Source organism: Spea bombifrons, chromosome 3, assembly GCF_027358695.1.
Source record: "Spea bombifrons isolate aSpeBom1 chromosome 3, aSpeBom1.2.pri, whole genome shotgun sequence".
Classification (NCBI taxonomy): Eukaryota; Metazoa; Chordata; class Amphibia; order Anura; family Pelobatidae; genus Spea; species Spea bombifrons.
Genome location: NC_071089.1, coordinates 30,179,521 through 30,193,689, shown reverse-complemented (window position 1 = coordinate 30,193,689; position 14,169 = coordinate 30,179,521). Strand labels below are relative to the sequence as shown.

The 14,169-nt window shown below is 37.1% G+C and overlaps 1 protein-coding gene across 5 annotated transcripts in view; it reads left to right on the top strand.

Moving 5' to 3' along the window:
• Nucleotides 1–11,289, top strand: part of UTRN (utrophin) — a 284,301-nt gene extending 273,012 nt beyond the window's left edge. For all 5 annotated transcript variants that reach the window (XM_053460556.1, XM_053460558.1, XM_053460557.1 and 2 more), the window contains 7 exons: nucleotides 1,219–1,284; nucleotides 1,403–1,561; nucleotides 2,163–2,406; nucleotides 3,368–3,470; nucleotides 5,234–5,320; nucleotides 8,329–8,351; nucleotides 9,629–11,289. In XM_053460556.1, the coding sequence (XP_053316531.1) occupies nucleotides 1,219–1,284; nucleotides 1,403–1,561; nucleotides 2,163–2,406; nucleotides 3,368–3,470; nucleotides 5,234–5,320; nucleotides 8,329–8,351; nucleotides 9,629–9,637 (691 nt within the window). In that variant the 3' untranslated portion in view covers nucleotides 9,638–11,289. The remainder of the gene's footprint in view (nucleotides 1–1,218; nucleotides 1,285–1,402; nucleotides 1,562–2,162; nucleotides 2,407–3,367; nucleotides 3,471–5,233; nucleotides 5,321–8,328; nucleotides 8,352–9,628) is intronic.
• Nucleotides 11,290–14,169: the final 2,880 nt, after the last annotated feature.

Sequence of the window (14,169 nt, the reverse complement as noted above, 5' to 3'; positions counted from 1 at the left end):
CCTGTGCACATACATGCGCAGACACCGTGCGCTTACAACAAATCTGCCAGGTCACGGCTACGATGTAAACGAACAAGCTGGTTTTCTCATTGCTTGGTTTGCAGAGACAATGGATGACTACCCCTTAAAGATTTTTGTCATCCTCAAATTGTCAACCAGGCTTGTCCTCTAAAAGAAATCGAGGTGCGTGTTATAGACACAAACCTTACACATTAGGAAAGAATTGTTTGATCCAAATATGATTTTACATTTATGAGTTGTGTCTTCCTGACAACATTGTCATCTTCCATTCCCTTTGAGTTGGAGACGGGAAAAGAAGATGGTACAAATAATACCGTTGCGTTACAGAAAGATTCAGCTGAATCCTTATTTACATATTTGTGAAAAATAAGTTTGTTTCTATCTTTGAAGAAGTTAACTTCAAAGCACAATGCCGTTACTTCAGACATAATTGGCATCGCATGCCTCAGAATCTCGGTTCAATGCAAGAAGAAAGAAAAGGTGCAGCAGAATCATTTTAATGATAAACAAGCTAATCAAAGCACATCATTCCAATTCCCTTTTTATTATATAACTTTGTGTATATGCAAACTAATGGCATCATTTAACCATATTATTATCCACAGTTTAAAAATTGTATCATATATAAATAGCAGTCCCAAGGCCCCTCACTAAACCCAAATGGTGTGGCTCCAAACCATCCAAAACTGTAGCAAAAGCTCTTTTAGTGCCCTCAGGATGTCCACGCTCTGGTCAGAATAGGTCAAAGAGCTTAAGTTTAACTCAGTCTATTGATTATTGTCCAACATTAAATACCTCCCAACATTTCAAATATCTAAAAATCGACATTCTTGTTTTAGGAGTAATTAAGAGCTTTTATGTGATTTTGTGCAAATGTACATAATAGAATGAAGCATTTAAAATAAGGATTATCAAGTTTATTTACACAATGTAACTGATAAAGACATTTTCTGCTGCTTTAAAGCGGTAGCATGCTGTGCTACACACCAAATGTTTTGATCTTTTAAAAAAAGAGTCACAAAGGGATTTGGGTCCAAAAGATGAGCTGTCCCTTCCAAGAAGGAGAAATGATTTCTTTCTTTATTTTGTTTTATCCAAGGCTTATCAGTATGTTGGTCCAATGAGGTGAACAAGGATGGAGCTAGTAGACTATTGAATTTGTTTTATCTACAATATGATGTGTCTTCTCATTCGTAGGCTGGCGCAAATGGAAAGAACCAATGGGTCCCTCTTCACTGACAGCAGCTCTGCCACAGGAAGCATGTAAGCCAGTTATTATGCTATCACTTGCCCACTTGTGTTCTGGAATTTACTTGATGATTCAAAGTGAACAAACAATGCAAGTGATTGTTTTTAACCTATGGTTGCATTCTGATTTTAGAGATGACGAGCACGCCCTGATTCAGCAGTACTGTCACACGTTGGGAGGAGATTCACCCCTAGGCCAACCACAAAGTCCTGTGCAGATCCTGAAGTCAGTGGAAAAAGAAGAACGTGGCGAGTTGGAGCGAATCATTGCTGACCTGGAGGAAGAACAAAGGTATGTATGTCTGGGTCTCATATTGATAGTATGTCTTGTGTTTTTGGTCTCACACTTATGATTAAGCACTGAGGCACCTCCCGGTTTGCCCCACTGAAGCTTTGGGACTTCAAAAACATTATCGACTCCAGAGGTTGTACTGCTGTTGTTGTCCTTATTTTCTTCAATAAAATTGGTAGTGTTTTATCTTTTTTTCTTGAACAGCTTGTTAAATATATTCACATCAGGAATTAGACTACTGGAAGAAGGAACATTTTGTGATTTAATTATAGACTTTTCTAATTTATTCTGTTGGACTTTTTCAATTATTATGATTAACAGCCTCCGTATTAGGAACGCTTTTCAGTGTTCATTTGAGAAATGACTTGATGTCATGTATTGGGCTAGGCCAAGGGCTGCTCCAAAGCTGGATAAGAGGTGTGTGTTTAAGTCTCACCAGCACTTGCTGGATGAAAATGTATTTTTTTTTTCTGGTATAAAATGAAATCTCTTGTCTGCAGGTGAGAAAATTGCAATAGCGATGTAGACATTACAGTTAGTAAGTTTAGGGTATAGTTTCATCTTAAGAGATACCTATTAACAGCTTTTGTGCCTTCCCCAGGAATCTAAAGATTGAATATGAGCAGCTGAAAGCACAACATTTGAGACGAGGTCTGACCCCTCCATCGTCTCCCCCTGACTCATTAGTGTCCATGCCTCATTCCTCCGAGGATGCAGAACTCATTGCAGAAGCAAAACTGCTGAGACAGCACAAGGGGCGACTAGAGGCCAGAATGCAGATCTTAGAAGATCACAACAAACAGTTGGAGTCTCAACTCCACCGGCTACGTCAGTTGCTTGAACAGGTAGGGCTGACTGCATAATGTAAGCATAAAGCAGTGTATTAAATCTAAAGGTCAAACAACTGCAGGCAAATCCTACATTGTAGAGTGTTCCATGAAATGTACTTTCCAGCAGTGTTATCAGTTTTTTTAATATGTAATCCACCATAGTTTGCAGTTTTGCAAAGGATCTTTTTTAGTTTTATTTTTTTTGTATATTTTCATTGTCAACAATGATTATTGTTTATTGCATTATCATTCTATTGTTCTTTTATTTGCATTTATAGTGGTTTGTTTTTTGATATACAGAGTCAAGTGCATGTAAGGTGCTTTTATATTTAGCAGAAAAATATGTCCTATAAAATAATTTATGTGCAGTATTATAATTTTTTTTCATAATAATTTTATTTAATTCATTAATAATGCCCAATGCTGCTGCAGTTAGTTTTGTGGTGGCCCGAATGTTCTGGTTTTTGGCAAAATGGGGAGAAGTAGTGATTTGGACAATATATTATATGATTTTCTGTACTCGTCATGAAAGAAATCCAAAAAGCAACCCAAAATATATCTCTCATCACTTATAAGCTATTGGGGTGGCACTTATCTCTGTATGACATGAATTGCATGCATACATCTTGTCCTGGCTACTAGTTAATTTGTCGAGCTTGAGACATCAAGAGAGGGACAGGAAATACTGGAGCAAACATTATTATTACAAAGTAAAGTTATTTATTTGACTATTCCTTTAAAGTCGAAGTTTTGTAAAGGTTTTGTAACATCATTAAGAAAATGATACTATTCTGTTAAAGAAAAAAAAAGTCCCAAGACATCACTAAGTTAATAAACTAATCCATCAGCCCACCCAGGGAAGCCACTGGAGATCTGCGGTGATCTTTAGCGCGGAAGGAGGCATATCTTGTTTCTGTACACATTAGTTTGAATGTGATTGATGCTTTATTTACTTTTTATGTTCCTTACCTTTCAGCCTGAATCAGACTCTAGGGTTAATGGAGTTTCTGTATCACAGCAGCCACCGGCTCCCAAATATTCAGCTGATCAGGATTACTGCTCACAGTTTTTCCAGACAAGTGAGTAACATATAGTCACGTATTAACAACACATGAAACTCTTTTTAATACATCATTATAATACAGATTATTTTCCATGCACGTTTTAAAGATAGCGACTAAACTTAGTCTTCCACTCTAAATGTACTTTATTGAAGATGATGTTCTAGGCATATTATGCCCCACTTATCAGTATATAATCACTTGTGTCTATGCATAAAAACTTTGATACTCCAAGGCAAAAAAAAGGTGATGGTTACTTTATATTGTTAATATCCTTTATTTATATGCCGCCACCAATTTATTCAGTTCTTCTTACACCATATATATTCAAGTTATGTTAGGATGTACACTGCCAGAATCCAGTTTGAATCACATAAATCCTCTCTTTGAATAACGCATTTCAGATTGTGTATTTCAAATGGATACAGACATAGCCAAGTTATTTCAGAATCCTACCTCTATAAGACAACTAGAAGCAACTTAATGGCTCTTTATCCGGTGTTAGAAAAGCAGGTCGTAGTCTGCACCCCTTAAGTAGTAATGTATGTTTTGGTTCTAAGATGCAAAGTCAGAAGGCTTTCTTTTCTTTCTTCTCCCTTCAAACAACCAAACCTGCTTCTTGTACCAGTATCGATAGATAGATAGATAGATAGATAGATAGATAGATATACAGATAGATAGGTATACAGATAGATAGGTAGATAGATATACAGATAGGTAGACAGATGGACAGATAAATGGACTCTGGAATTTATGCTTGCACGTCAAAGGGTAAGTAATAATAATGAACCTCCGCAGTTGAAATCCACTTTAAAATACAAGTGCTGTGACTTTGATTATCCAGCTTATAGAAGCCGAGCTATGTAAAGGACTAATGCAGTTGATTAAACATTCTCTTCTTCCTGAAGGAGCCATCACTTAGAATTCTTTTAATATAGTGCCTGCAGCCACTGTTAACACAGCCACACTCGTAATTAGCCATGGTTATGCATAGCATATTTCACACAATGAAAGAGAATCTATCATGAAAACTGGAGATTTCAGTTGAAACCCAGACTTCAGTTGTACATTGCTAGTTCCTTAGACTTGCAGATGCCAATTTAAATAAAATTATATATTCTGGACAGACATATTTGCTTTAGAGTTATTTTACTATGCAGTTATGCATTTGGTTGTCTTGAAACTGCGTCTCGGTCACCCCGATAATAATATGTACTTTTGGTGAAAAGAATAGAATATGTTTCCTAGCCTATAAAAGTCCCGTAGAATAACGCTGCCTAGTGAACTTACCTGAGGGACTCGTTACGCAAGAAATATCGAGCAGTATCTGCAGGAAACAGGAGCACACAAAAGTTTGATGGCCATTTCTCAGACTTCTCTGCATTCAGTTACTATGGTAACATTAAAGAAAATACAATTTAAATACATATTTTGTATAGAACAGTTCTGCAAATTTTTATTTTATTTATAATTGTCTGTAGCAAACTTGGTTGCATGGAAATTGTGTCTGCTTCTTTCTGCTTTTACCAGAGCCGGGACCGGTGATCTATCAGGATATCTCTGAATAGTCATAGCAAAGAACTAGGGGGCACAACACCTGCACGCACACACGCACACACGCACGCACACACACACACGCATACATACATGCACACAGACACGCACACATACATGCACACTGGCTTCTATACTGGTGTGAAAACTGTCAAAATCGTTTGCTTTATAAATTTGTGTATATGCTTTCTAATTGCTTCCTTTCTTTCTTCTAAATGTATTCACAGATGATCTGTTGTCCCCACCTCATAGTACCAGCACAGACCTAGCAGATGTGATGGAGCAAATAAACAGCACATTTCCCCAGAGCAGCTGTAAGTTTTGCAGTGTTACTCGCATATTGAAATGTCCCTGCTGAGTCCTGGCTATCTGAGTGCCCAATGATGCATTGAAATGAACCCAGTAGGAATTTGGTCGAAAACATATACATGTTTTGAGCAATTCAGGGACAAAGAATGAATCTTTGTCATTGGAGATGTCTGCATAATGCTTGTCACATACCGTCATATATTATTATACTTTCCCCCCCTAATTTCAATCTATAAATTAGGGGTGCGGCCTACCTTATCTGAGGACAACTTCCATGCCCCTGTCTCCTTTCATGCAGATCTGCTTCTTCTCTTGTATCTTCTTGTTCTGTCTTCTTTCTTCCGTATTCTGTCTTCCGTGTGTGTTGACTCCCGACACATTTTCGCAAAGGGTGGCGCTTCCGGGATGGCCCCCGATTGGAGGAAGGGTGGGGAGGCTGTCCCTGTGAATCTGTATTTTTGGGGAAGTACCCTAAGAAGCCCCAATATTGCAGACAGATTGCAGATGTGTTTCTGCACCTCTCTTTCTCTGCAAATCTTGTTTTGTCAAAAATCTCTTTTTCCCCTATGTGGATGTGCGCCTCATTTGGAAGAGTTGTATAGATTATTAAGTGTTGGAGGAACGCTTATTTGGGTGCTGCTGCCTAATTAGGGAAAGTATTATTTATTCATTTACACCAGTGGTGTGTGTTTTCTTTTCTTGTGTTTCTCTGCGAATCTGCCTGAAATATTCTGTCTTCTTAGGGTAATTCTGCACAGCCTCTCCCCCATTCCTCCAATCGGAGAGCTGGGGTGACCGGAAGGTCTGCTCTTCTTGAGGAAGTGTGCTGGCTTTCTAGTACTGTGGGTGTTTTTTTTTAATTCCATTTTCTTTAAATTAACATAAAACTTTAGGGGTGCTGCCTATATATGGGGCGATACGGTACTTTCTAAAGATGTATAGAGCGGCTCTATTGTCAGCTCTCGCTGTTTCTCCTTTAAATGCAGACACCTTCTCGAGTGACATTGCATTGTAACATAGTGTGCTTACCTGTTTCCTTGCATATAAATCTCCTCTTTTATTTGAGGTTTCAATGCTTCAATAGCTAAAGCACTTTAATGCACATGACAGATACCAAATAAAATAGTTTCACTTTTATTTTTACTCTAGCAGTGCAGTGAAAGTGTATTGCGTGCATAGACATAAAATTCAAATGCTCTGTCATTGGGAGCAAAGAGATAAATGATGAGATTTTTGCAGCAGCATAAAAATACCTGGTTCCAAGAAATCTAGGGTATCATTTATTGAATGTATCACATGCTTGTCTGAGCACAGCTATTAGCCAAAGAAAAAAATGATTCTTTACTTTCTTCTAGTATCCAAAGTATTTTTTTACCATCATTTGTTTGGGGGATTTGGCTGTAACTGGCCCCATAGTATGCAGTAGATCTGCTCTCTTGTATCTCATGTTAGGATAGAGTGCAAAGCTATGATGTCATCGTAGTATACAACAGGTGGACCAATGAGATTATCAGCAGAGGTACAGATCTCCCCGCAGGCATACTAGATCACTATAAATTGTGGCCCCCACAATCCCAAAGAGTGTGTACACCAGAAAAGTGCACAGCGCCAATGTAGCCTGGATTTGTCTGCCATGTTTGCCAATTCACCATATCTTTATTATTGCAGTTGTTTCCGAATTATGTTAATGCAAAGGAGATTGGATTTTTCATTAAAGTTTCAGGTCATGTCAGTTGTGTACGGTTATTATACGACGTTCCTTCCTCATTTATTATTCATTTTAGATTTCATGGCCAGTGTGTGCTTTAAATGGCTTGTAAAGCAAACACATTTAATGAGTCAAAAGGTTACATTATCTCCCAGGTGCGGAACAGGGAGAATAAGATGATTTTCCCGTGAGGCTCAGCGGTGGGATTGATTCTATTCAAAGGTCATTTTTACCAGCGTGAAGTTCACATATATTGTTTTAATAAATCCATGCAGTCGAGGAGTGATTGTCTGACCCACAAACAAACATAGAAGAGAAATACAACGAAAAAAGAAAATATCCAGGGGCACTTTGGCATTCATTAGTCCATTACGTGTGCAAGCAAAGGATAAAGTAATGAATTCATTATTTGAGGTCGCACAAGAATATAATATGAACACAGTTACTGGAAGCAGTAACTCCTGGTGTTCTGTGCATGTGAGGTCAATGGTATTTGGAGTGTGAAGGGTTAAATCCTTACTATTGGAGAGCTAGCCTGCTAAGAAGGCATTGATTGCATTTCCCATTGCATTTTCATACAGCTGCCCAACTTTGCCGTACTAGCCGCCGAGCATGTCTAGTAGCAGGTTAGAAGCATTTGGCTCATCTAGTCTGCTTATTCCTGATGTATAGACTCAGGCCTTAATTAGTCCTTGGTCTTCTCTTAATTTCAGGGTAGCTTTGTGCCTATCCCATGCATAGTTACATTCCCTCACTGTAGTACCCTCTACCACTTCTACCGGCAGGCTGTTCCATTAATCTGCAACACTCAGAGTAAATCATAAGTAGATCCTGAAAGGGGGAAGGCGAAGTAGTTCCATACGGTACACATAGTAAAAAAGCACTTTAAGTCAATGGGTTCTTATGAAAAAAAGGAACAGATATTAACAGGTGGCAACTGTGCCTTTAATTAACTTACTAATATTGTATGGTCAGAGTTCTTGGATGGAGAGTTCAGTTAATAGTAAAATATGGAGAAGGATTGGTAAACCCCGTTTTATAATACAACCTTTTTCTAAGTTTTCCCCGTCCATCTTACCAAAAATATATCAAAAGATGAAAACAAGGGACTTTTCCCATGAAATCAAGTAGGCAGGTACTAAATAAATCCGTAGCAGAAGACATCCATGAATATGAAACATATAAAGGCTTTGTTCTAGTCTTTGCTAATCATCAAAGCGTCCACGTTGGTTATTTAGAACATGCTCGATGTGCGATGTTTTGGTTCTTCGGCTTGCAATAATGGACTTTTTTCTTTATTTACAGCGAGCCTTTCTGGAAGACAGCAGGTACGAATCATTTCCAATTAACCTATATAACAGTAAAAGCGTTGCATTAAACAGTTATTTTTGAAATAGGTATTTTTCTCTGCATGTGTAACATTTACTAAGTTATACAGCAAAACACCAACTGCTCTTTAGTTTGGACTGATATCAACTCAAAATAAGCATGTTGCCAGTTAATTTCAAGAACTGTAATGCTATATTTTTTGTAATGTCAGGGTGCGTTCCTCATAGAAGTGACTTTGTATGGCAGTGATTTTATTTTTTAGACACATATTGTGCCCATAAATATAGAAAAACTGCAAAGTCATTATTAAAGAAGTGGCAATAATCCAAATACAAGGAGCAATATTCAGGAAAAATACCAATTACAGTAAATTCTATACTTACTGGGAGAACTCCTGCCATAATGCAGCCTAATATTATTTTGCGTTAGGAGATTGTGAAATGCAGTATCGTGGAACATTGCCACGTCAGGATGCTGGCTTTATAGTGACGTTTCTCTCTCCCTATCTACAATACATGGAGTTTATTCTCCAAACAGGGGGATTCAAAAATGTATGTTTTTTTATAGGATATATTCACTAAAGAGGGAGTTTGCTTGATATTTAAATATTAATTCTCTGATATTATTATACATTATGTAATGTAAACCCCAATTAACGTTTCCTCTAAGAATGCCTAAGCTGGCCCTTCATAATGCATAGGTAATATGGAGGTTTCCTAATATTCTGTTCAATGATTTAGCTACGCATTATACAGGGTCCCCTTATCCCTCTAGTAACCAAAAGAAACTTCCATGCTCTGTTTTTCTCAAAGGGATGGCCTTCACTCTTTCCTAGATAGCCTTTGCCCTAGCCCGTCATTATTTCCCCCCCCCCCAGCCCACTGCGTTGTTGAGTTGGAGCAATTTCTTACTTTTTCAACTCAACTTGGGCATTATAGAATGTTGGTTTTTTCCAACTCAACTGTTAATAAAGATTGTAGTTGAACCCAGGCAAGTCTTCCTTGGAAAGTTGGCACATTTTCATCCAACATCCAGTGAATCATCTCCACGGTCTGTAGAAGTTAAGCCCATGCAAGTGCTAATATCCAATGGAATCATTTGCCCTATCCTGTTAACCATATAGAGAAGACAAATCATGCTCTTCAGAAATATTTTGAACTTATGTTTATTCTAGAATAATCGTCTATAGCCTTTTCAAGCCAGTACACACTGCATTCCATGGGTTGAGTGTTCATTAAAAACTGATGAATATATATTTTGTATTTTATCTAATCAGGCAATGTGAGAGAATCATCAGTCGTTGGCACAGCGTCCCTTCGTAAGAGAGCCAATCAAAAAGCCTGTTATTGACTGGTTGCACAGAAAGTAGAAACGGCCTGCTACACTCAACTGTGTGACTTCTACTGAAGCAGTACCGCACTGAATATACCCAAAGATGAAGATGATGTGTTTTTACATACTGTCTGTTCTCTGTTTTCTTCCCTTTCTATGCAAATGTAAATTAAAGATCTGTGGAGTATTTGGAAATAGGTATACATATGTCATTTGTATAAATATTATTATAGGAAAGGGGAGGGAGGTTTTAGAATTTGTATGCTTTTTTAACACACAAATATATAAATATATATACATACAATCTATCCATGAAAAGGTGCATCAGCTTTGGAGCTTATATGTTACATTGCACATTCCTTCAGCCGGTGTCATCTCCTATAACGTCAACCCATCGACAAACAAATTTACAGTTTGTCGACATTTGAACCTGTGACCATCATATTGGTGAAGAGTAAACGTCACGCGCAAGCACTATGAGACATCACTGATTGTAATTGTGTGCAAAGTGCTGTGTCTCTCCTCGTGAACGTGTTTAAACCATATAATACAATCAGGGCCTGCAAAACATTGCGCAACAGAATAAGAGAAAGGCCCGCTAAGCATCTAACGGCAGACGTCCTCTTTACTTAACATGTCTGGGTGATACCCAGTATCTTGGAACACATATGTCAACATTGTACTTGCCACAACACTCTCTGTGGATTTAGGGTGGATTGTAGTATATTTAACACCACGCAGATAATATCGCCACTTGTGTGCCACAATAATTGAACCTGCTTTCAGTTTAATGTTTTTTAAATGTCAGCTTGTAAAACGTGTACACATATGTCTTGCCTCACTAACCGACATGGAACTAGAACAACAATCCCCTCGATGTTTTAGAAAGCTGCAAATTAAGCCAGAATAATTAAGCGTTATGTCAACATCACTAAACCAAAGGTTGTAGTGGAGAGGAGCTGAGAAGAAATGTTTGATCTCACTAACTTAACTCAGCATCATGAAGGGTCAACTTTCTTCTGTCAGAAGGGTTGAGCTGGCCCTGTGCAGTGTGTATTTAATGAGGCATGTTAAAATGCTTGAACTGTTCCACATTAACTATGCATTACAGAGGTTCATCTCAGTCCTTCGTGCAGGAGAAACCGTCAGGGACTGGCCCTTTATAATGCATATTTATAGAGGTGAAATACAACTTGCTGGTTACGGAATAAGCCCTGATGTTTTCCTTTAGTGATGATTGCTCTTGCAATGCAAGCAAACCTTTCATTAAGGTAACAGCAAAATCAAGACCTTTTCTCCCATCATTGACTACTGTCTACATGTATGTATGCATGTATGATGAACACATGGTTAATTTGTTTTGTTTAAATGTGCCAATTAAAAATCAATTCATAAGGAAATGTTTTGGAAGTCATAGTTAAACATAATTCAGATTTTATTTTTTGAATTATGCTCAGTTATGTTTTGTTATTTTATAATTAAAAACTCCATAGTAAATGATTTTGACCCACTTTTCGGGCCATCTTCACTAAAGTCTTTTGAAGGTGATATTCCTTGTGATGTTTTAAATCTCAAAAAATAAAGCATATTTTAATGGTTATACAACTTTGTTGTTATTGCCATTCCCTCCATGGATGCATCCTGGTGCCATGTGTTCTCCAGGTAAGCAGCTCACACGCGCCCGGCCATCCACGTGATGTAAAAGAAAACATGATTCATCAGACCGGGTCGCCTTCTTTCATTGCTCCGTGTTCCAGTTCTTATGCTCACATGCCCATTGTAGGAGCTCTCGGCAGTGGATCAGTATGGGTACCCTGACTGCTCTACAGTTAGACAGCGCCATACGCAACAAACTGTGATGCTCTGTGTGTTCTACCAGAACCAGCATTAACCGTTTCAGCAATTTGAGCTACAGTAGCTCGTCTGTTGAATTTGACCACACAGGCCAGCCTTCATCCCACACTTGCATCAATGAGCCTTGACCGCCCATGACCCCGGGTTCATGCTTTTCCTTCCTTGTACCACTTTGGAGCAGGAACTGACACTACAGTGCAAACATTTTAGGCATGTGTTATTTTAATCATTTAACTTTTTCTTTACTGGTTATACCCAAGGTGTTTTAGAGCACAATTGCTTCTAAACAATTGCATGCTTTCATCAACTAACATTAGCAAGCCACATTATAAGAGTAGACAGCCTATATGATGGAATCTAATTACACTCACATGTTCAAGCAAGGGTATGGTAACAATGTCATATATTGGTATTTAAGGGTAGTATAAAGTCCTAACATGCTAGAAGATATTAACCTTTAGAAAGAACAGTTTTAAATATGTTTGTTATTCGTAGGCAAACAATGAATGGACAAGCCATTTAATTCGATTCAGATGCATTTAGATCAAATGAAAATTCAAAAACTATATTGTGTTTTCTTGGCTCAAAGCCTTTTCAATTGATGCAAGAATATGATATACATGTAGATAAAATTCTATCATTAATATTAAGATTTATATTTATGAAGGTTTTTATTTACATTTTTTTGCTAGTTGCTCATGGAAATTTTAGGGAATGAAATTTGCTTATGGAACAACAACCACTAGATTTTTTTTAAAACTAATTTAAGCTATTATTAAGTTCAAAACAAAAAACATGACATTATAACTGACATTTTGTACAACAATAAATTAAGATTATTTTCCTAACTATTTATTATTATTATTTCTAATAAATGTTCATATGGCGATGATGAATAAATATGGCTTTTTATTTTACTTGAGACAACACAATATATATTTTAGGAAAACCCTTAAATCATACATCATAAATCCTGGATATAATCATTTTTAACCTCTTAATGACAAAGCCTGTACATGTACGGGCTCAACATGCATTGTTTTCAATGGCTTTAGGGACCGCCCATTGTCCTTATGGGGTTCAAATGTATTATTTGGAACTTGACAAACTCACAATGAAGTATGAATTTGGAGAAATGTAATCATTTTGAAGTATGTTATGTCGCTTCAATTCGGTCTCAATCCGCATGAGTTTGTGTGAAAATATGATATGTGAATGTTTTTCGTTTCGACAATTCTCCTTCTTCAATGTCAAAAAGATGGTTACCCTTCATCTTCAACGCAGATCAGGAAGGTAAACAATCCAAGAGTCTGTGTTTGATGATTGATCTTCTTTATGCATTTTTAAAATGTATTTCAACAAGTTGGATCTTCTTTAATGTGGTGGGCTTACACATGGAAAGAAAGCACAGACATCATTGTCATTTAGTGATCTTATAGTTCACCTTGTGCATTTTTTTAGTATTTCCTACAAGCAAAATGTTGTGTTTGCTTCCTTTACAACATTTCAGAAAACATATAAAAAAGGATTCAGTGTAGGTTATAGGTCTGGATGTAGGAGTTGACAAATATATGTATAATTTAGCCAACAGGTTTTTTTTTGGATTACTGAAAGTAGATTAATCCATAGATATCAACCTAAACTGACTAACTGGTAGATGCTAGTGCTAAGGAGAGGTGAGGTCTTTTTTTTCTTATGTATTATAATCAAAATAAAGAAACTATATCCAAGGTAACATTAGACCTGTTTAGGAGGTTCTTGCTTTTATTTTTAAATGTATGTGACCTTTTCAACATTAGATAAGGTGGGTTTACGATATCATTTAAGAAAAGCTCCAAAAACATTGTCCAGACTACACTCAACACAGATAGATGATATATGCAGCAAAACGTGCAAGAAAAGGAAAAGAAAACATATCTAGTAGCAAAGTCAAATTTATGTATCTCAAATAACCTGTATTATCATTCATGCCGATAAGCAAACCACATTTTGCTAAACCACTAATTTAAAGGAACAATATAAAAACATGCATGAAAAAAACTACCAGGTGAAGCGACTCCGGAACATGAATATTTATATCAACACAATAAGTTGGTAAATTAGCATACATGGGAACTAAATTGTAAGCTTGCAAGCAGGGCCCTTTTAACTAAATGTATCTGAGTCTTTCAATTTGAGTTTTGTCATACCCATGGAATGTATGTACTGTGAGAATGTGTTTGGGCTATACAAATAAAAAATAATAATTCTAACAATAATAACTATGCACCATAAGGTGGTCCCAATCATAGTTAAAGTAGTAAGTAGATAATTACCCCCCTATCTCACAATTTGTGTAAATAGGCCATGTCACCCTAAATAGACCAGATCACCAACTCAGCTAAAAAAGGCAAAAGTAAAAGCCCAATAACCAGTAATTTTGCAGTAATTCTATCACAAGCAGAATCGGTGCTCAGCAGCGTGTCCCATCTATGTTTAGCATTCGGAAGATCTGTATTGTTAGTCCAATACCTATCTTAAGTAATAGCAATCTTCCCATAGATCACAATGGAAAACAATTGGATTTATCCTGGCAATACTTTTGGGCCATACGATCTATTTTTATCCCAATTTTTATTTTATTTTCTTTAG